Source organism: Eubalaena glacialis, unplaced genomic scaffold, assembly GCF_028564815.1.
Source record: "Eubalaena glacialis isolate mEubGla1 unplaced genomic scaffold, mEubGla1.1.hap2.+ XY H_3, whole genome shotgun sequence".
NCBI lineage: Eukaryota > Metazoa > Chordata > Mammalia > Artiodactyla > Balaenidae > Eubalaena > Eubalaena glacialis.
In genome coordinates this window covers 2,192,486-2,214,199 of record NW_026871157.1, presented here as the reverse complement: position 1 = coordinate 2,214,199, position 21,714 = coordinate 2,192,486, and the positions used below count along the sequence as shown (strand labels likewise).

The window sequence follows — 21,714 nt, the reverse complement described above, 5'->3', positions numbered from 1 at the left end:
GCTGATCATTAAGTTAAAAGGTTAATGACACTAAAATTTTATGACAAAACAAAATAATTTTAATATTTAATTTTGAAAATAACAAACCAACACACTTTTGGTGATCGAGGATCTGAGGAACGAGCAAATAACTCATCTTCAGGCAACTGAGCACTTGTGGAAACTGATTCACATGGACGTGTACCGTTGTAGATATGGAATTTGCAATGAGGATTTAAGGCCATGGCGAGAAGTTCTAGAAGTGGAAACCAGTCTTGGGACAACTTGGCCACACAAAGTTCCACTAGGCGATGAGTATTGTTAATAATGCACCTCTGTTTATATTGGGGGTGGAGGAGTTGATTTAGAAAGATAAAACATTGCAATTTCAAACAACAAAACATTAAAATCTTGTTAATAATGATCTCACAACATTTTTCTATACGTATGATCATTTAACAAATACTGAGATCAAACTGATATATCAGTAAAATAAATTTATACTTACTCACTTCGTAATAGTATTGCACCCAATTTCAAAAGATATTTGAGAAGGGTTACAAATGAAGTAGGCACCAGAGGTTGTCTATTTCTGCTCTATGTGCACAGGAACATGCAAATTACCATTTTCTTTTTTTGGAGTTTATACTCTAGAGGCAGTAATTCTAAAATCCATGACTTAAACATTTTAAGTCATGTAAATTAACAAAGATCCAAAGATGTGTAATCTAAGCCTCAATTCAAAACTCACAGATCCTTCCCAAAATGTCTATTTCCACAGCTAAAAATTCACATCAAATCAGAAAATGTAAGGATTTATATAATATGCCATAGGTATTTGTGGGAAATGTCTAAGTTATACTTTCTAGGTTGAAATTCACAAAAAAAGTATATGTTTACTTCATAACTTTTGAGTAATTCCATTTTATAAATGACCAGAGGTTTGCAATAATTATAGTGCTTCAATGCTTCTATTAAGATGCATACTTGTTCACTTTCAAAAGCTCTGGAATATGAGGGTATCTTAGAATTAAATGGTAGCTTGAATTAAATTTTGTCCTAGACTGAAGGTGTTACCTTAGAGTACTTGTGTTTCCTGATGCAGTCACTTGAAGATACAACCAATCTTAGACTACTTTAAATTGTTTGACTTTTGCTATTAAAACTGAGTTCGAATTCATACCACAAACTTCTGGGCATACTAGTTTTTTAAACTCCCAGGGATGATTTTCTTTCTCTCTACTCACTGCCAAGGTTAAATTGTGCAAGATACCTTGAGTGTCATTTCTGCACGATGAGTTTAATTACCAGCTACATTTGCAATGAAATTTCACACACCCTTTGGTAGCCAGCTATACTGGGAGTCTCCTATTATATTCCCCATTTGGGGTATTTATCTTTCTTACTGGTACATAAATCAGGGGGACTCTACCAATCAAAAACACATATTGCGTTCGCCAAAAGGTTTGTTTGGGTTTTTCCATCACATCTTATGGAAAAACCTGAACAAACTATTTGGTCAACCCAATACATCTGATGAAATATGGTATCTTACATAAGGTCACAGGGACCTGGGGTTCCAGGTGAGAGATGAAGCAAAGGTTTCATAACTCAAAATGTCAAGCTCATCCTAAAAGACCTTTAACTGAATCAAATACATCAGCAGACTTGATACATTATTCACAGTAATGTTTTCCAGAGACAAACCCACAGGGATTACCATGTAAACCTGAGTCTCCAAATTAAATTATAAGACTCACATGAATTTCAAACTTCCAGCCACTCACTGCCTCATCCATAAGGATTTTAGTGAAAGATATTGTTAGCCCATCTCGGAAAAAACGTTGGCATGCTTCACTTTTAACATCGAGACCTAAGAAAAGGTGAAAAAATTAAACCTGACACAAAGTAAAAAGTTCTCTGGCCAATTATGTCATTAAACTGTTATGAACTATTACAGTTTCCGACTAAAAAATAGTACTGTAGCTTTTGAAACAAGACAGGGCATTATCAAAAGAGGTTAAATGGTAACTTATTTACACTGAAAACATGTAACTCAGAAAAATGAAATACTATACTCAATAAACTTTAGTAACACTGAGTTGTATAAAATTACATCAAATTAATGAATGCGATGAAAATGCTCTGAAATTAGACTTTTAAACTAGACTTTAAAACAAAGACAATTACTGAGTAGATAGGGGATACAAACCATTTCTTTTTACTCACTGAAAATAACAGTTCAGAACTTTTAAACAGTGACTTAAAAACTTCATTTTCCTGTAAATAATTTATCATCAAATTTAAAAGATGAGGGGCTTCCCTGGTGGCGCAGTGGTTAGGAATCCACCTGTCAATGCAGGGGACATGGGTTCGAGCCCTGGTCCAGGAAGATCCCACATGCCACGGAGCAACTAAGCCCGTGCGCCACAACTACTGAGCCTGCGCTCTAGAGCCCCGAGCCACCACTACTGAGCCCGCATGCCACAACTACTGAAGCTCACGCGCCTAGAGCCCGTGCTCCGCAACAAGAGAAGCTGCCACAGTGAGAAGCCCGTGCACCACAAAGAAAGGAACCCCCACTCGCTGCAACTAGAGAGGGCCCACGCGCAGCAACGAAGACCCAATGCAGCCAAAAATAAGTAAGTAAACAAATTTATTTGAAAAAAAATTTAAAAGATGAATCCTGTCTTTCTAATTGGTTCTCTCACTTCTTGGCATCTAAGCATTTTCTTTTTACTTTTGTGTGATTTAATAGAACAGACACACGTGCCTTCATCCAAAAAGACGACTTGTGACTCGTCGTAACTCAGAAACATTAAATTAGTACAATAAAGTATACTGTGCTTTCGATTATATACTTATTGGTATGTCAGCTAAACCCAGGATCTTCCATAAAAATGTAAACTTTGCTTCATACAGTAACCATGACCCCAGAAAAAAGTGGAGAAAAGCCCCTGAAAATGATATACATCCACTGAATGGCAATGCTATTAAACTAAGTAGCACTTTCAGTTTTTGTTCATCGTGTATTGTCAGGACCTAAAACATGTCTGGTACATGAACCCTTCAATAAATAAATAAATACAACCCAAACTAACAACAATAAAATTTTTTTGAGTGTTGAGAAACATTTTTTATCTGGTAAGATATTTTCATAGGACACTAGATTATGTAAAATTTTTTTAAAAAAATCATGAAACATTCTTTAAATGTTAGGTCTCTGTAAGTTAAATAAAATTATTACCCTTGCCATGGAATCAGATTTCCCAAGGTATCACAGATGTTAAAAATTTGCCTAATGACATTACACTCAGTAAATACACCTGTGGATAGCCCATTTCAACTCCTCACTGGATGACCCAGAAAATATAATGCTACTGCCCTTTGTTTTAGCCTTTAAGGCCTTAATTAAGTACAATATACAACAAAAATTAGTCATTTGCTACAAGAATTCAGGTGCACTTATTAGTAGAAGAAAGTCGTTGAAAAATGGTAAGTTGCAATATAAAACTTTTACATCTGGTAACAGATTTTGTTAATTGCTTTAAAACACACACACACACACACACACACACACCCCCGACCCTTCTTTCCCAAGACATTTTTTTTTAAATTAATTATTTATTTATTTATTTAATTTATTTTTTGGCTGTGTTGGGTCTTCGTTTCTGTGTGAGGGCTTTCTCTAGTTGCAGCACGCGGGGGCCACTCTTCATCGCGGTGCGCGGGCCTCTCACTATCGTGGCCTCTCTTGTTGCGGAGCACAGGCTCCAGATGCGCAGGCTCAGTAGTTGTGGCTCACAGGCCCACTTGCTCCGCGGTATGTGGGATCTTCCCAGACCAGAGCTCGAACCCGTGTCCCCTGCATTGGCAGGCGGATTCTAAACCACTGCGCCACTAGGGAAGCCCGCAAGACTTTTTATCTTTCTCAGAAAAAACCTTTCTGTGTTTAAAAAAATGTCAAACATACAATCTTGACAGCTTATTACAAAGACAATAACAGATGGGGTTTCCATTAGCATGTCATTTGATTCACTGGCTTTTTAGTAAGTGATTCAAATGGCCGAGCTAAAATATTTTTTACTGAACTATTTTGCAAATTAACATATTTCTCAAATATAAATGGTTTAGGTACAAAAAAAAAGTCTACAAAAATATCTGAAGTCATATGACCACACAGTGTTTTTAAATTGTAAAATGCTATAATGTGTACTCTTTCACATAACAGATTTTTAAAATCTATTTATTTTTGACTTTTAAGAAACAACTTCTTTAAAAATATAAGACAACAGATCTTGTCCTTAGAAACATGAATAATCATATAAAATTCTGCATTAAATTTTAAAGGACTCAGAGGTCCTTAAAGGCTGTCTTAAGGTTTCTATGAACGTTCTGCTCTAAGTTTAATATACATAAGCCCTACTAGAAAGTTTAGCGATATAGTGTAGTCTAGGATTTTATAATTGAAAAAAACAAAGCCTTCAAGAACAACGTGGGGCCTTCCCTGGTGGCACGGTGGTTGAGAATCCACCTGCCAATGCAAGGGACATGGGTTCAAGCCCTGGTCTGGGAAGATCCCACATGCTGCGGAGCAACTAAGCCCAAGCACCACAACTACTGAGCCTGTGCTCTAGAGCCCGCGAGCCACCAACTACTGAAGCCCGCGCACCTAGAGCCCATGCTCGGCAACAAAAGAAGCCACCACAATGAGAAGCCCGCGCACTGCAACGAAGAGTAGCCCCCTCACCACAACTAGAGAAAAGCCTACACGCAACAACAAAGACCTAATGCAGCCAAAAATAAATAAATAAAATTTTTTTTAAATGTGAAAAAATATATAATAGCATACATAATGAAAAGTACAGTAAAATATAAACTCACCTTTTTTACTAAGATCAATAGCAGCTTCTAAAAGCACTTCTAATTCCCCTTTCGGCAAAACTGGAACCACCCATCGAGGCCTAAAAATTAACATAGAGTTTTAAAATGCTGCATTGTTTGAGCACAAATGAAATACCATAAATAACTTACCTACTGTAACTGCTTTTACCATGAAAAAGTGAAAAAACCCCGACTATATTATGTATTCATCATAAAAGTTAAAAAAGAGATTGGCAAATTACTTGCTTAGTGCTACTGTATTTACACACACAATTTTTTAAAGCAGTAAAACTACAGACATAGCATTAAGGCAGAATTCACTTAATAACTTTCACAGACCACTAAAACTAAAAATAATTATTAATTAAGTGTATACCAGTTGTTAAGGTTAGTAGGAAAAGTGTTCTTTTGAGGTTCAGGTTTATTAGTGAGAAAAAACAAGTATGACAACCCTTTTCTTTTGTCTTCTTCACAACAGACAAAAGAAATGAGAAGACAAATGGCTGGTTTCTCCTCAATTCACCTTCACAGGATGATCTATCAACCTCTCCTGAAGATTATGGGACTCATATGGTCTCCAAGCTTTTATACAATAAGTATACTTCAACATCAAAGCAATGATACAGATACCACCATATCCAGTTAGTATTTTCCCCAATATTAAAAAAGCTCAGTCATTTAGGAATATATCCACTACTAACCCACTACTTCCCCTAAAGAACTTACTTCCATCTATCCCTTAAACCCTTCCTGAAATATACCAAAATTCCCAAATATTCTTATTTTGATAAAGATTTCTTATTACAAATCATCTGTTAGACATAAATTGATACTACCTTTTTGGGTTATTTTTAATTACAGAAAAGCATCTTTTTTAGTTCCCTGACACTAAGGATTTACTATAACTCAGTCCTCTGGTTCTAATTAGAAGTACAGTCTAGTAATAACAACAAGCATCAGACAAAATAAACAATAATACAATCTCTTACAGTAATGTGCTATACAGTAGGACCTTGTTGTTGATCCCTAAAAAACTGGAAGCAATAAACTAGAAAAGCACTACTTTATCAGCACTGCAACTGGTAATAATGAGAAAAAGTGGACTCCTATAGAAAATGGACATCCTAGAAATAACAAAAGTCACTGAGCAACTCTAGCAGTCAGTATACCATGGAGAAATGAACTTCATAAACACTCAAAAGGAAATCTCCACATATAGTTCTAGGCAAGAAACATACCAAGTAAGATCACATATCATCATATTTTAACAACTTTATCCTTATCGTCGTCTTTCAATTTTAAAAACTCCATACAAATGCCTGCATTAGGAACAATGAGTTATAAAGTATTTGGTAATGACTAAAATGTGAAGGCTATTAAGAAGACAATAAGGGACTTCCCTGGTCATGCAATGGTTAAGAATCCACCCGCCAATGCAGGGGACATGGGTTCAATCCCTGGTCCGGGAAGATCCCACATGGCGCAGAGCAACTAAGCCCGTGAGCCACAACTACTGAGCCTGCACTCTAGAGCCCGCGAGCCACAACTACTGAAGCCCACACGCCTAGAGCCCGTGCTCCACACAAGAAAAGCCACGGCAATGAGAAGCCCTCGCACCGCACACAACAAAGAGTAGCCCCCACTCGCTGCAACTAGAGAGAGCTCACATGCAGCAACGAAGACCCAATGCACCCATAAATAAATAAATTTATATGTATATATAAAAAAAGGACAGTAAGATGACTGTGACATTGAAGTCCACTTTTACTCATTTACTACGAGTTGCAATGCTGATAGTTTTTTTTAGTTTATTGCCTCCATTACAAAAAAAAAAAATTAAAACTAACCCTAAGGTTACAAGAGGGAAGGACTGGGAGTTGGGGATTAGCAGATGCAAACCATAATACACAGGACGGCTAAACAACAAGGTCCTACTGTATAGCACAGGGAACTATATTCAATATCCAGTGACAGGGACTTCCTTGGTGGCACAGTGGTTAGGAATCCACCTGCCAATGCAGGGGACGTGGGTTTGATCCCTGGTCCAGGAAGATCCCACATGCCGCGGAGCAACTAAGCCCGTGCACCACAACTACTGAGCCTGTGCTCTAGAGCCCACAAGCCACAACTTACTGAGCCCATGTGCCACAACTACTGAAGCCCATGTGCCTAAAGCCTGAGCTCCGCAACGAGAAGCCACTGCAATGAGAAGCCTGTGCAGCGCAAGGAATGGTAGCCTCCACTCAATGCAACTAGAGAAAGCCCGCGCGCAGCAATGAAGACCCAACACAACCTAATTAATTAATTAATTAATTATTTAAAAAATTCCAGTGACAAACCGCAATGGAAAAGGAGATAACACAGAATATATACGTGTATAACTGAGTCACTCTGACGTACAGAAGACATTAACACAACATTGTAAATCAGCGCAACGAATAGTAGCCTCCACTCAATGCAACTAGAGAAAGCCCGCGCGCAGCAATGAAGACCCAACACAACCTAATTAATTAATTATTTATTTATTTAAAAAATTCCAGTGACAAACCACAATGGAAAAGGAGATAACAAAGAATATATACGTGTATAACTGAGTCACTCTGACGTACAGAAGACATTAACACAACATTGTAAATCAGCGCAACGAATAGTAGCCTCCACTCAATGCAACTACAGAAAGCCCGCGCGCAGCAATGAAGACCCAACACAACCTAATTAATTAATTAATTAATTATTTAAAAAATTCCAGTGACAAACCGCAATGGAAAAGGAGATAACAAAGAATACATACGTGTATAACTGAGTCACTCTGACGTACAGAAGACACTAACACAACATTGTAAATCAGCGCAACGAATAGTAGCCTCCACTCAATGCAACTAGAGAAAGCCCGTGCGCAGCAATGAAGACCCAACGCAACCTAATTAATTAATTAATTAATTATTTAAAAAATTCCAGTGACAAACCACAATGGAAAAGGAGATAACAAAGAATATATATGTGTATAACTGAGTCACTCTGATGTACAGAAGACATTAACACAACATTGTAAATCAGCGCAACGAATAGTAGCCTCCACTCAATGCAACTAGAGAAAGCCCGTGTGCAGCAATGAAGACCCAACGCAACCAAATTAATTAATTAATTAATTAATTAATTAAAAAGTCCAGTGACAAACCACAATGGAAAAGGAGATGACAAAGAATATATATGTGTATAACTGAGTCACTTTGATGTACAGAAGACATTAACACAACATTGTAAATCAACTACACTACAATAAAATAAAACAAAAACACCAAACCCAATACGAAACAAAACAAAAAAACACAACCAACCAACAAACCTCGCCCAAAACAACGAACTTACCGGTTGATCATGTCATCCAACTTTGCCAGGTCAGTATGTGGAAACGCAGGTTCCTCATCTTCATCCTGTGGTGGAGCATCACCTTGACCTTGTTCATCTGGAGGAGCTGCTGGGGAATTCTCATTGAAGGAATCAGGTGATGAGGCCTTAAAATTAAATATTACAGATTTAAATTTTTATAACATGCAATATTTAGCAATTCAGATGCCAACACAGGTTATGTGAAAATATAAATTTTTTATTGTCAATATATATCTATAAATATTTGACAAAATGGAAAACACACTGATATCTTTTCCTGTCAACCTACGAGTATTTTTCCACATAATTAAGAATCTTATAAAAGTTAACTAATAGCTACATTGTACTACATGAATTAACCAGATTAAAATTAGAGAACATCAGTTTTTGTAATGTTTACTGCCAATACAATACAGTTGTACTGAACCTCCGTAATTACAAATCTTTACGCAGAAGTGTGGAAAAGAGTAACTTTTGAGGCTACATTACAGAAATCACCATAACTTCTGGTGACTCTCTTAGAGCAATCTTTCCGGAAAAAGTTAAGTACCATATCCTGAAGACACTTATCACGGTGTCTTGAAGGCAATGTGCACAGGTACAGAGGCCCACGTGGTAAGGAACTGATATCCCCAGCCAATAGTCATCTGAGTGAGCCACTGTGGAAATGAAGTCCCCAAACCCAGTCAAATCTCCAGAAAACTATAATCCAAAGTGACATGCTGACCACAACCATAAAAAAAGATACTGAAGCAGAGCCAGTCAGCTAATCCACTCCCAAATTCTTCACGCACCAAAACTGTGAGAAAATGGGTGTTGTTTTAAGTTACAAAAAAAAAAAAAACTTAGCCATAGGCTACATAAAATATAGATGCTTAAATACAAGTACACAAGAAAGAAAGTAAAAGTATAGGAAGAGACTTCTGGTTTCCAGTCCAATATATAAGGAGCTTGTAAGTTGTCACTCCTTCCTAACAATTAAAAGAGCTAAATAATATTGCTGTACACTTGAAACTAACACAACACTGTAAATTAACTATACTTCAAAAAGAACCAGTAAGGGAATATTTAAAAAATAAAAGAGTTGAATAAAATGAAAATCAACAACTCTTCTCACATCGACCAGATAATTAAGGTCAAAGGGGAAAACTGCTGCACACAAAATCAAAATAGAGGTAGGGGGACACAAAGAATCAAAAATTACCAGAGCAGAAAACCACAAGCAGAAACCTCCATGGAAACCAGACCAGTAATCCCTCTCTTAGCTGCAGTTTTGCCTTCTGCAGTTTCAGTTACCCACAGTCAACTGCAGTTTAAATCTATGGAATGGAAAATTCAAGAAATAAACAATTCACAAGTTTTCAAATTATGGGCCCTGAGTAACTTGATGAAATCTCAAGCCATCCTGCTCCTGCCCCACCCGGTCCTGTACTGGATAAGAATATTATCACTTTGATTATCACCTGGTTATCAGATTGTCCTGGTAATGCAGTGCTTGTGTTCTTACAAGAAACCCTTATTTTACTTAATTATGACCACCAAGCACAAGCATAGTGATTCTGGCAATTCAGAAATGCCAAAGAAAAGCTGTAAAGTACTTAAGGTGAAAAGCTGAAAGTTCTTGAATTAACAAGGGAAGAAAAACAAATCATATAAGGCTACTAACACCTATGGTAAGAATGAATTTTCTACCTGTGAAACTGTGAAGAAGGAGAAAGAAATTCGTGCTAGGTTTGCTGTTCCACCTCTAACTGCAAAAGTTATAGCCACAGTGCATGATAAATGCTTAGTTTAGATGGAAAAGGCATTATACTTGTACAAGGTGTTTTGAGAGACCACATTCACATGATTTTTATTATAGTATGTTATTACTGCAACTGTTCTATTTTATTTTATTTATTTATTTATTTTAGGCAGCCGTGTGGCATGAGGGATCTTAGTTCTCCAACCAGGGATCTAACTCGTGCCCCCTGTACTGGGAGCTCAGAGTCTTAACCACTGGACAGCCAGGGAAGTCCCCAACAATTGTTTTATCTTATTATTAATAAAATAAAATTGTACACCTCTTACTGTGCCTAATTTACAAATTAAACTTTATCGTAGGTATCAATGGTTAGGAAAAAGCATACTACATACAGGGTTCGCTATTACCTGAAATTTCAAGCATTCACTGTGGGTCTTGGAATGTATTCCTTGGGGATAAGGTGCAGGTGGGGGATACTATTGTATTGGGATAAGAAAACCTAAACTGTAATTCACTAACTGCTGGAAGCGGAGTATGGAAAGTCTGAGAGTTAAAAACTCCAGGGAGGGTCTAAACTTAAGGGAACCCCCACACTTTTCTGAGTTTTACTTCCAGAAGTTCTATGTTCTCACAGTGAAGATCAGAGAAAAATTCCCTTGTGTTTCGAAGAGGAGGAGGAGGTGCAAAGTAGCCATTCTGAAATACGCCCCCAAGCATTCTGTTCTTAATAGCGCCTATCCTCAGGAAAAACTTTTACCAGAGCCTAATCGCCTAGGTTTTTATCAGAACCTAACCAACCTTTAATAAGGAAAACAGCAAATTCTAGCCTGCTATATAGCCTTCCATGAGGGGGAAAGAGAAATACCCAATACTAGCCCTCTCGAGTAATTCTGTCCCTCCTTACTACCATCCAATATAGTATGTACAGGTTTCAACAAAAAATTACAAGGCATACTAAAAGATAATCAACATAGCTTGAAAAGACGAAGCAAGCATCAGACTCAAATACAGGAGGGATGATGGAATTATCATATCAAAACTTTAACTACAGCTAATGTGCCAAGGACACTAATGGAAAATGTAAACATTAAAGAAGATATGGGTAATGTAAGCAGAGAGTTGAGATTCTAATAAAGAACCAGAAGGAAATGCTAGTGATCAAAAACAGTGTAACAATAATTTAGAACGCCTGTGATCGGCTCGTTAGTAGACTAGACAGAGCTGAGGAAAGAATCTCTGAGGTTAAACATATGTCCAGAGAAACTTCCAACACTGGAAAGCAAAGAGAAAAAAGGTAAGAAAAAAGAGGAAGAAAGGAAGGAGAGAAGGAGAGAAGGAGAGGGAAGGAGGGAGGCAGAACTGAAGGACTACTACAAAAGGTGTAACATATGCATACTTGGAATTCCAGAATGCAGAAAGAGAGGGGAAAAAAAAGAAATATTTGAAACAATAATGACAGAATTTTCCCCAAATTAATGTCTTACACCAAAGCACAGATTCAAAAAGCTCAGAGAAAAACAAGGAGGATAAATGTTTGAAAAAGAAAGAAAGACACCTAGGTATATCATATTCAAACTGCAAAAAGTAAATGGTAAAGAAAAATCTTGAAAGAAGTCATTAGTTGGGGGGCTGGGGAATCTTTCCTATAAAGGAGCAAGGATAAAAGTTACAGCAGGCTGGGACTTCGCTGGTGGTCCAGTGGTTAAGACTTCACCTTCCAATGCAGGGGGCGCAGGTTCAATCCCTCGTCAGGGAGCTAAGCTCCCACATGCCTCCAAAAAACCAAACCATAAAACAGAACCAATATTGTAACAAATTCAATAAAGACTTTAAAAATGGTCCATATCAAAAGAATCATTAAAAAAAAAAAAGTTATAGCAGACTTTTCCTCAGAAGTCATGAAGAAAAAAACACTCCACAATATTTCAAGAGTTAAGGGGGTAAGAGGGGGAGGGATAAATTGGGAGATTGGAATTGACTTATACACAGTACTATATAAAATAGGTAACTAATAAGGAACTACTGTATAGCATAGGGAATTCTATTCAATACTCTGTAATGACCTATACAGAAAGGAATCTATAAAAGAGTGGATACATGGATATTTATAACTGATTCACTTTGTTGTACAGCAGAAACTAACACAACATTGTAAATCAACTATACTCCAATAAAAATTAAAAAACAAAGAGTTAAGAGAAAACAACCACCCATCTAGAATTCTCTGTGCTGGAAACTAACACACTTCAAAGTGAAGGAGGAATCTTTAAGACAAAAATTAAGGGGATTTATAGTCAGTAGTTCTGCCTTGCATGAAATTTTAGGTTTTTCAGAGAGAAAAAAAGTGATATGGGTCAGAAACTCAGTTCTACATAAAGAAAGGAAAAGCATTAGAAAAGGAGTAAGTGAAGATAAAATAAATACTTTCGTTATCTTAGTTCTTACTTGAACTCATAATGGGTCCAAAATAATGTAAGCAACAATATATTTAAGGATAATAGATTCTGGGTAAATGAAATAAATAATGGCAGTGATATAAAGAACAAAAGGAAGGAATTATGAATAATTTATTATAAGGAACTTAAACTACCCATATAACTGTATAGTGTTATTTGAAAGTGAATATACAGATTAGTTAGAAATGTATATTGCAAACACTAAGGCAACCACTATAAAGGAAAAAAATTATGACTGATATGCTAAAAAAGGAGAGAAATGAGAATCATAAAATGCTCAATTAAAACCACAAAAGGTGGAAGGAAAGTGTCACACAAAACTAGGAACAAAGGACAAGAGCAATGAATAGAAACTAGTAACAAATATGGAAGGTATTAATCCAATTATTTCAATAATCACTTTAAACATCAGTGGTCTAAATACACTAATGAAAAGACAAAGATTGAGTGGATCAAAAAGCAAAATTCAACTTTATGTTGCATTTGCTGAAAACTGTGCCTAAAAGTCTACATACTAAAGACAAATATAAAGTTCAAGGAATGAAGAAATGTATAGAAACAGACCCATACCAACAGTCAATTGATCTTTGACAAAGGAATAAAGACAATATCAATGGTGGAAAAAAGCCTTACAATAAATAATGTTGTAACAACTGGACACCCACATGTAAAATAATGAATTCAGAAACAAGACCATACACCCTTCACGATGAAAACTCAAAGTGGATCAGAGACCTAAAAGTAAAACACAATACTGTAATCCTCCCAGAAGATAACGTAACAGAAAATCTAAATGACCTTGGGTTTGGTGCTAACTTCAGATATAACATGAAAGGCAACAAAGAGCTGACAAGCTGGACTTCACTAAAATTAACGAGTTCTGCCGCATGAAAGAGACTGTCAAGAGAATGAAAAGACAAGTTACTAGGACAAAGACTGGGAGAAAACATTTGCAAAATAAAGGACTGTTATACATAATATACAAAGAACTCTTAAAATTCAACAATAAGAAAAAAACCTGACTGAAAAATAGGCAGAAAACCTGAAGATACACCTCACCAAAAAGGACTAACAAGTAACAAATAACCATATGAAAAGATGTTCAACATCATATGTCATTAGGGAACTACAAATTAAAACAACCAGATACCAAAACATACATATCTGAATGGCCAAAATTCAAAACCGTGACAAAACCAAATGCTAGTACAGCCACTTTGCAAAACAGTTTGGCAGTTTTTTATAAAACTAAACATATTATACAATCCAGCAACTGCAGTCCTTGGTTTATTCAAATGAGTTGAAAATATATGTCCACACAAAAACCCACACATGAATGGATGTTTATAGCAACTTTATTCACAACTGCCAAAACTTGGAAGCAATCAAGATGTCCTTCAGTAGGTGAACAGATAAACTGTGGTACATCCAGACAACAGAATGTTTTTCAGTGATTAAAAAAAAAAAAAAGCTACTAAGCCATGAAAAAACAAAGAAGAACTTTAAATGCATATTAATAAGTAAAAGAAGCCAATCTGGAAAGATTACGCACGGTATGATTCCACCTATATGGCATTCTGTAAATGGCAAAACTATAGAGGCAAGTCAAAGACCAAGTACTCACCAGGGGTTCACAGAAGGGAGGGATGAAGAGGCAGCGAAGATTTTAGTCCAGTGAAACTATTCTATAATAGAACATCTTTGTCAAAACAGAAAATATAGAAAACAGCAAGTGAACCATAATGTAAACTATGGAGTTTGAGTGATAATGATCTGTCAATATAGATTCATTGATTTTAACAAGGATGGCTGTGGTGGGGGGTGGGAGGGTAGTGTAGGCAGGTAGTGTAGGCAAGTAAGAACTCTGTACTTTCTGCTCAAGTCTGCTCTGAACCTAAAAGCCCACTAAAAACCAGTAAAAAGTACAAAAGAGAACAATTTAAAACAGTAGTACTACGGAATTAACGAAAGACAACAATAAAAATAACAAATGGTGTTTAAAAAAAAAGGATAAGATATCCTTCATGACAATAACCTTCCACCCTCCCTGCAAAGTGGTGCACCTATACTAATATGTGAGAGTTAGGTTTTGAGGTAGGAAGAATTACTGGAGATTAAAGAGATCTCTAGGACTTCCCTGTTGGCGCAGTGGTTAAGAATTCCTCTGCCAATGCAGGGGACATGGGTTCGACCCCTGGCCTGGGAAGATCCCACATGCTGCAGAGCAACTAAGCCCATGCGCCACAACTACTGAGCCTGAGCTCTAGAGCCCACACCACAACTACTGAGCCCACGTGCCACAACTATTGAGTCTGCGCTCTACAGCTCACGAGCCACAACTACTGAAGCCCGCACACCTAGATCCCGTGCTCCTCAACAAGAGAAGCCACCACAATGAGAAGCCCGTGAACCACAACAAAGACCCTATGCAGCCAAAAATAAAGTATATAAATAAATTTATAATATTAAATAAAGAGATCTCTACACACATAAGAGGTGTGCACGTAAAGATTAATGAGTCAAACACCCCCTCCCCACAAAATCACTATTTTCAATGTGAATGCATCTTATTGGTTCCAAATATGTCTAGCTAAAATTAATATAACATATAAAAGTGGAATGTGCAAGCCCACAATCCCAGGTGGAGATCAAAAGAGTTCTCAACTAGTAATAAAACCAGTAGATTTAAAACAAAATAAAACAAGGTTATATAGAACATATGAAATGAATACTGAGAAAACTGGAAACAACTGACATGCATAATGAATGCTACAGCACAATATATAGTATTTTTGCCAAGTAGAAGTGAAATTGACCCTATGTTGAGCAACATACCAACCCTCAATAAGTTCCTAAGTGCAGCATCACTGAGAATAGATTCTCTAATCACAGAGAAATTAAGCTACAAACCAATGACAAAAAGTTAACCAGAAAATCTCTAACTGCTTGAAAATGAAGCATGGTGTTTATAAAGAATCCTTATAGAGAAAGATTACCACGCAAATTTTAAAATGTTAACTGAGTAACAGTAAACATAAACACATACCAAAAGTTATGGGATATGGTTTAGCAAAAATTTATAGTATAAAATGCATGTTTTAGAAAATGGAAAAAGTGAAAGAAAAACTCAACAATCAATTATCTGAAGTTCATTATCAGGAAACTAGAAAATTAACAAATTAAACCCCAGGAAAGCAAAAGGAATGATCTAACGAACACGAAAAAGTAATATATAAATGGGAGGAGAAAAATAAAAGGCAATACCTTTGCAAAACTCTATTTTGCAAAGTTTAATGAAACTGATTAATCCCCTAAGACATAATAAATACAAATGACCAATATCTAAGAATCAAAAAATTAATGTTAATTAAGCTTTTAATAAATTTATTTTATACAAATTCTTCCAGAGAAAAGGAAAAAAATTATTTCCGTGTAGGTCAGCACAAAACTTCAATACTAAAATCTATGTCAAACTCTTTACTTACATTATTTCATTTATCTTTTTAAAGATGTGGAATTTTTAATCTAAAGATATGGAACATCTGAAGATTAGATATTATATTACTTAACCAGATGCATAAGGTAAGTGTGGGTACAAAAGATGGGATGTGAACAAAAACAGCTGACTTGAATCTATGCTGATAACTAAGTGATACAATGACTGATTTAACTCTTTTGCCCTCACGCTCAGAGGGCCTTACATATAAAATAGAGTACATTCTCAAGCATATGTACAGTACGTTTCCTTTTACTAAGAACCTCAGTGACTTTTTTAAAGTGTAACTTAAAATGACAATAGCTTTTATGATTACTTTACGAATTATTTAGGACATCTGGCCACCATTTACTAATCCATAGCACCCAAGACAACACAGCCTTCATTTCCTACCTGATTCTGGAAGGGGGGCTGAGACTGTCCATCAGGATCCTGGCCCTGGCTGTCATTCTCTCCTACTGGAGAGCCACGAGTAGTGGCTGTCATACTCGACACAGAACAGATTTTTGCTATTTTGTCTGTTTATTTAGTCGTCGTAAGAGAAGAATTTATAGTCCACTTATAGAAGTTGAAGTACCAGCATATGTCAGCCTTAAATATCTCCAATTCAAGGACAGACCATCTTGCAGAGACCATTTCATCACCTAAAAGTAGAAGGGAACAAAAGGTATACTTGTTTCAAATATTAAAAAAATAAATAATGAATCGTTCCAATTTTAATGTGTATGGTAACATCACCAGAGCCTTTACAGTCAATAAGAGATGGCTATAAAAATGAAACAGAAATGAAAAGGTAAAATTTTTATAAATATTGTTACTCAATAAATTTACATTGTTGTACCACTAGTTATAATGAGAAAACATAGAAGTCTTAATATTGGATACAACATTCCAGAAAAATACAAAGCTCTTAGTTATTTTTTACTTACAAAAGAATCTATAAAATGCCCATAAAATACTGAGAAAATAAAGATAAAGGTGTAGACTGCTCTTAAATAAATAAAAAGAAAAGCCAAATTAAGATAAAACATGATTTCATACAGGTAGGATTAGAGGGAGAAAGTAGATCAAGAAAACATCTGAAGTATCCATACAGATTACATAAATACATATACACACACATATCTCCACATGGTCACTTGAAGATCACAGAGTCTTTCACTTCTGATTTCCCAGATTTAAACATTCTCATTCAAAAACTTTATATGAAGTAGACAATTTTTAAAACTTAGAGAAATTCTCTATCATCTTTCGTTGAGTTCTCTTGCTAACAAGAGCTATTTAATTTTTTCTTACAACTCAAAAAAATCAGCCACCCATTAAATTCTAACGTTCTTTCTTTTGTCCTTTTACCCGGGCTACTGAACCCACTGTGTACGTTCCGTGTGTAAAAGGGCCTTGCTCTTAACTTTGGCTTCTCCATTTCCTTCTGGATCCATTTTTCTTGGCCAAAAATATGCTTAAAACTCCTCTACCGGAAGTCACTAATACCTGTCCTTCTTCAGAAATTTCTTGAAAAAATGTCTGTCATTCCTTTCTCATCATCTGGTTTGTGTTCAAAATTGCTTTTAAGGAGATGGTCTTAAGGGAGTTCCATGGCTGACTCTGAAAATAAGGCAGTTCTAAACCTGCGATGAAAGCTTTATGGGTATGGGTGTTTTGCGGAGGACGAGAGATGACACTTGGTCCAGGAGCAAGACTCAACTAAGACTTTCATAACTCTGAATGTTACACAGATTTTGTGATATTTGTTCTATGAATTAAGAACCTGAGGCTCTAAGAAATTAAGTGATTTAACAAAGCACAGGTAAGAAAGTACAAAAGCCTAGAATTAATCCCATCTCTCTCTAAAACACTGCTTCCTGGGGTGGAAGTGTGCTTCACACACTTTTCCCTTGCATAGTATTCTCTTTGGCATTTGAGGTTATTTGAACTAAAATATCTTAAAATTGTATTCGTCTGTCATTTTATGTCTGCCCTTATCCCTCTATCTAGAGATACACATTAAGTAATTTAGCAAGGGGAATTAGTCATTCTCAAAAAACAGGATATTATTAGGGTAAATGGAAACAAAGTGACCATGCAATCTCCCTTCCCTCAAATAAAACACCCTTCTCCAAGATCACAGACCCATTACTTCTCGCAAAGCCTCTGTTTTGTCTAGGGAGAAACTCTGCACTACAAAGATACACTATCCTGAGACACAACTGAGCAATTGAGTAATTATTCAAATCATTTGAAATGTAATTCAAAACAGCAATGTTAGATATTTCCTTTAAATCACAACAGCATTTTTGTCATATTCAAACTCTAGTAGTTCAACATATTCTAGGACTAGGAAACCTTTCTCTAGATAAAAGTTAGTACTAGGAGAGTGATGTCAGCAAAATGGCAGAATACGAAGCTCCAGGCCCTAGTTCTCCCTCAAACACAAGTTAACAGCAATATGTGGATCAAAATACAATTGTAAGACAGCCAGACACTGGTTAATATGGGGCTTCCAGACCCAGGTGAGTGCATAAACAACACAAACGACAACTGTGAGGAGGATAAGAGTTCTTGAAGTTTGCCTCACACTGGGTCATTCCCCAACCCAATGTAGCTCAAAGCAAAAGAGAAAATAATACCCAATTCCTTGCTCCAACTGACTCCTCTCTCAGGACAGAAAGAATAAAGTGGAACTTAACTCCAGATTTCTGGCTTTCCTAGGGATTTCCGAATGGCCTGACAGTGGCATAGTGTTGGAGGCCACTGAAAACAGGTGAGTGCCACAGCATGCTATAGCAGACCTCTGCAGTTCAACAGGCAAGACAGGAGGAGCAAAAGATTAGTTAAACTGAAACCAAAAACTCTTAATGAGAAACACAGGAAATGAACATGGCCAAAAGCACCCACATATAGTTGGAGAAAAGCACACAAAGCCACAGACATGAAGGTCCAGGAAGGTCTAAAAGAGCTATCTGGACTGACTGGTGAAGGTTTCCCCCTACACGAAGCTGGTCAGTAAAGACTGGAACCAGGGCTTCCCTGGTGGCGCAGTGGTTGAGAATCTGCCTGCCAATGCACGGGTTCTAGCCCTGGTCTGGGGAGATGCCACATGCCGCGGAGCAACTAGGCCCGTGAGCCACAACTACTAAGCCTGCGCATCTGGAGCCTGTGCTCCACAACAAGAGAGGTCGCGATGGTGGGAGGCCCGCGCACCGCGATGAAGAGTGGCCCCCGCTTGCCACAGCTAGAGAAAGCCCTCACACAGAACCGAGGACCCAACACAGCCATAAATAAATAAATAAATAAACAAACAAATAAACAAATAAAGGAGTTCCTTTAAAAACACACACACACAAAAACGAAACAAACAAAAAAATGGTCCACATCCCAAAAAAAACTTAAAAAAAAAAAAAAAGACTGGAACCAGCAGCTATTTTCTCCAATGCCCAAAATCTCAACAACAAAATTACAGAACATATGAAAACATTAGCGATTAGGGAAATCTGACCTAATCAAAAAAAGAAGTAAAGTCCAAAACACCAACCCCGAAGAAGAATTTTTTTAAACCGTCTTAAAAATGCAGAACGACATGAAAGAGAACACAGACATATAACTAAACAAAACCAAAAAATGATACAGAAACAAAATGAGAATTTCAACAAAGAACTCCAAGAAGTACACAACTAGACAGCCATGCCAAGACACTTAATAAGCTGTTAGAAGTCAGACTAAAAGAGAATCTCAAAAAGAGCAAGAGAAAAATAACTTGTCACATACAAGAGAACCTATATATGATTATCAGAAATTTCTCTAGCAGAAACCTGCAGGCTAGGAGAGTGATGATATATTCAAAATGCTGAAGGAATTTCGTCAAATGTTTTTCTGCAGCAGTTGAGATTATTATGCATTCTTTTCCCTTATTCTGTTAATTTGATTATATTTATTGATTTTCATATACTGAACCACACTATACTCCAGGAATAACTCTCACTTATTCACTGTGTATTATCATTTTAATATGCTGCTGAATTCAGTTTGTTAGTATGTTGTTGATGATTTTGTATCATGGGTTACAAGAGATACTTGTCTGTAGGTTTCTTATAGTGTCTTTCTCTGGCTGAAGTACCAGGGTAATGCTGGACTCAAATGAGGAGTGTTCCCTCCTCCTCAACTTTTAAAAAATTTTTAGAATGATTGCTATGAAGATATTATTTGCATGTTTGACAGAATTCACAAGTGACATCATCAGGTCCAGTGCTTTTTTTCGTTGTAAGATTTTTGATTACTGATGCATTCTCCTTGCTAGTTTTATGTCTATTCATAAGTTAGTTCTGGTAGGGTTAATGTTTCTAGGTATTTATCTACTTCTTCTACTTTACTTAACTTGGTGATGTATAATACTTCATACTATTTTCTTAGAATTTGACATATTTTGCCACCAGGTGTCGTATCTCCAGTTTCATTTGATTTCAGCAATTTGAATCTTCTTTTGTTAAAAAATTTAAAAATTTTAAAAAAATTTGTCAATTTTATTGATCTTTTCAAAGAGCAGTTTGGTTTCAGTTATTTCTCTATTTCTTCTCTATTCTGTCTTTTATCTCAGTGCTAATCTTTATTATTTACTTCCTCTTGCTAATTGTGGGATGAGTATGTTCTTCTTCTAATACCTTAACTTGTCAAGTTAGGTTGTTGATTTAAGATCCTTTTCTTTTTTAATGTGTTTTAGAAACAAGGGAATTAGACATCAATATTCCTGATGAATACTGATGCAAAAATCCTCACCAACATACTGTACTACCAAATTGAATTCAACAGCACATTATGGATTATACACCATGACCAAGTAGAATTTTCAAATCAATCAATGTAATATACCACATTAACAGAATAAAGGGAAAAATACTAATGATCATCTCAACTGATGGAGAAAAAGGATTAGACGAAACTGAACACCCTGTTATGATAAAAAATAAAAAAGCAAGAGAAGGAAACGCAACATGAAAAGCCATATATGAAAAACCCACAACAAACATCATACTCAATACTGAAAGCTTTTCCTCTAAGATCTGGAATAAAGTAAGGCTGACCACTTCCACCACTTCTATTTAATACAGAACTGTAACTCTGGGTCAGAGCATTTAGCTAAGAAAATTAATTAATTTAAAAAGGCATCCCAATCAAAAAATGAAGATAAATTATGTCTGTTGGAGATGATATAATCTTATATGTAGAAAACGCTAAAGCTTCCATAACATAAATTAAAAAGTGTTAGAACTAATTAACAATTTCACTATAGCTGCAAGATACAAAATCAACACCTTAAAAATCAGTTCACTAACAATGAACAACCCCAAAAGGAAATTAAGAAAACTTAAGAATAAAATTAACCAAGGAGGAAAGATTTCATGTACCCTGAAAAACTACAACATTTCTGAAAGAAATTGAAGACATAAATAAATGGAAAGATATCTCATATCACAGACTGGAAGACTTATTAAGATGTCAATCTACAGAAGCAATGCAATCCCTATCAATATCCTAACGGAGTTTTTTGAAGACAAAGAAAACTCCATCCTAACATTCATATGTAATGTCAAGCCAACTCCTAAATAGTTAAAACAATCTTGAAAAAGAACAAAGTTGGAGGTGTCAAACCCCCTGATTCAAGACAAACTACAAACCTACAGTAATCAAAGTAGTATAGTTCTGACATAAAGACACACATGTAGACTAAAGGAATAGAAGAGAAAGCTCAGAAATAATCCTCAATCATATGG

The 21,714-nt window shown here is 36.1% G+C and overlaps 1 protein-coding gene across 1 annotated transcript in view; it reads right to left on the bottom strand.

Annotated features, from left to right (window-relative positions):
- LOC133083010 (probable ubiquitin carboxyl-terminal hydrolase FAF-X) overlaps positions 1-21,714 on the bottom strand; it is a 139,079-nt gene that overhangs the window by 100,790 nt on the left and 16,575 nt on the right. Inside the window, exons 2-6 of the mRNA XM_061179681.1 lie at positions 16,343-16,593; positions 8,233-8,378; positions 4,864-4,943; positions 1,740-1,852; positions 96-314 (exon numbers count right to left, since the gene is read on the bottom strand). Coding sequence (XP_061035664.1) covers positions 96-314; positions 1,740-1,852; positions 4,864-4,943; positions 8,233-8,378; positions 16,343-16,435 — 651 coding nt within the window. The 5' untranslated portion in view covers positions 16,436-16,593. The remainder of the gene's footprint in view (positions 1-95; positions 315-1,739; positions 1,853-4,863; positions 4,944-8,232; positions 8,379-16,342; positions 16,594-21,714) is intronic.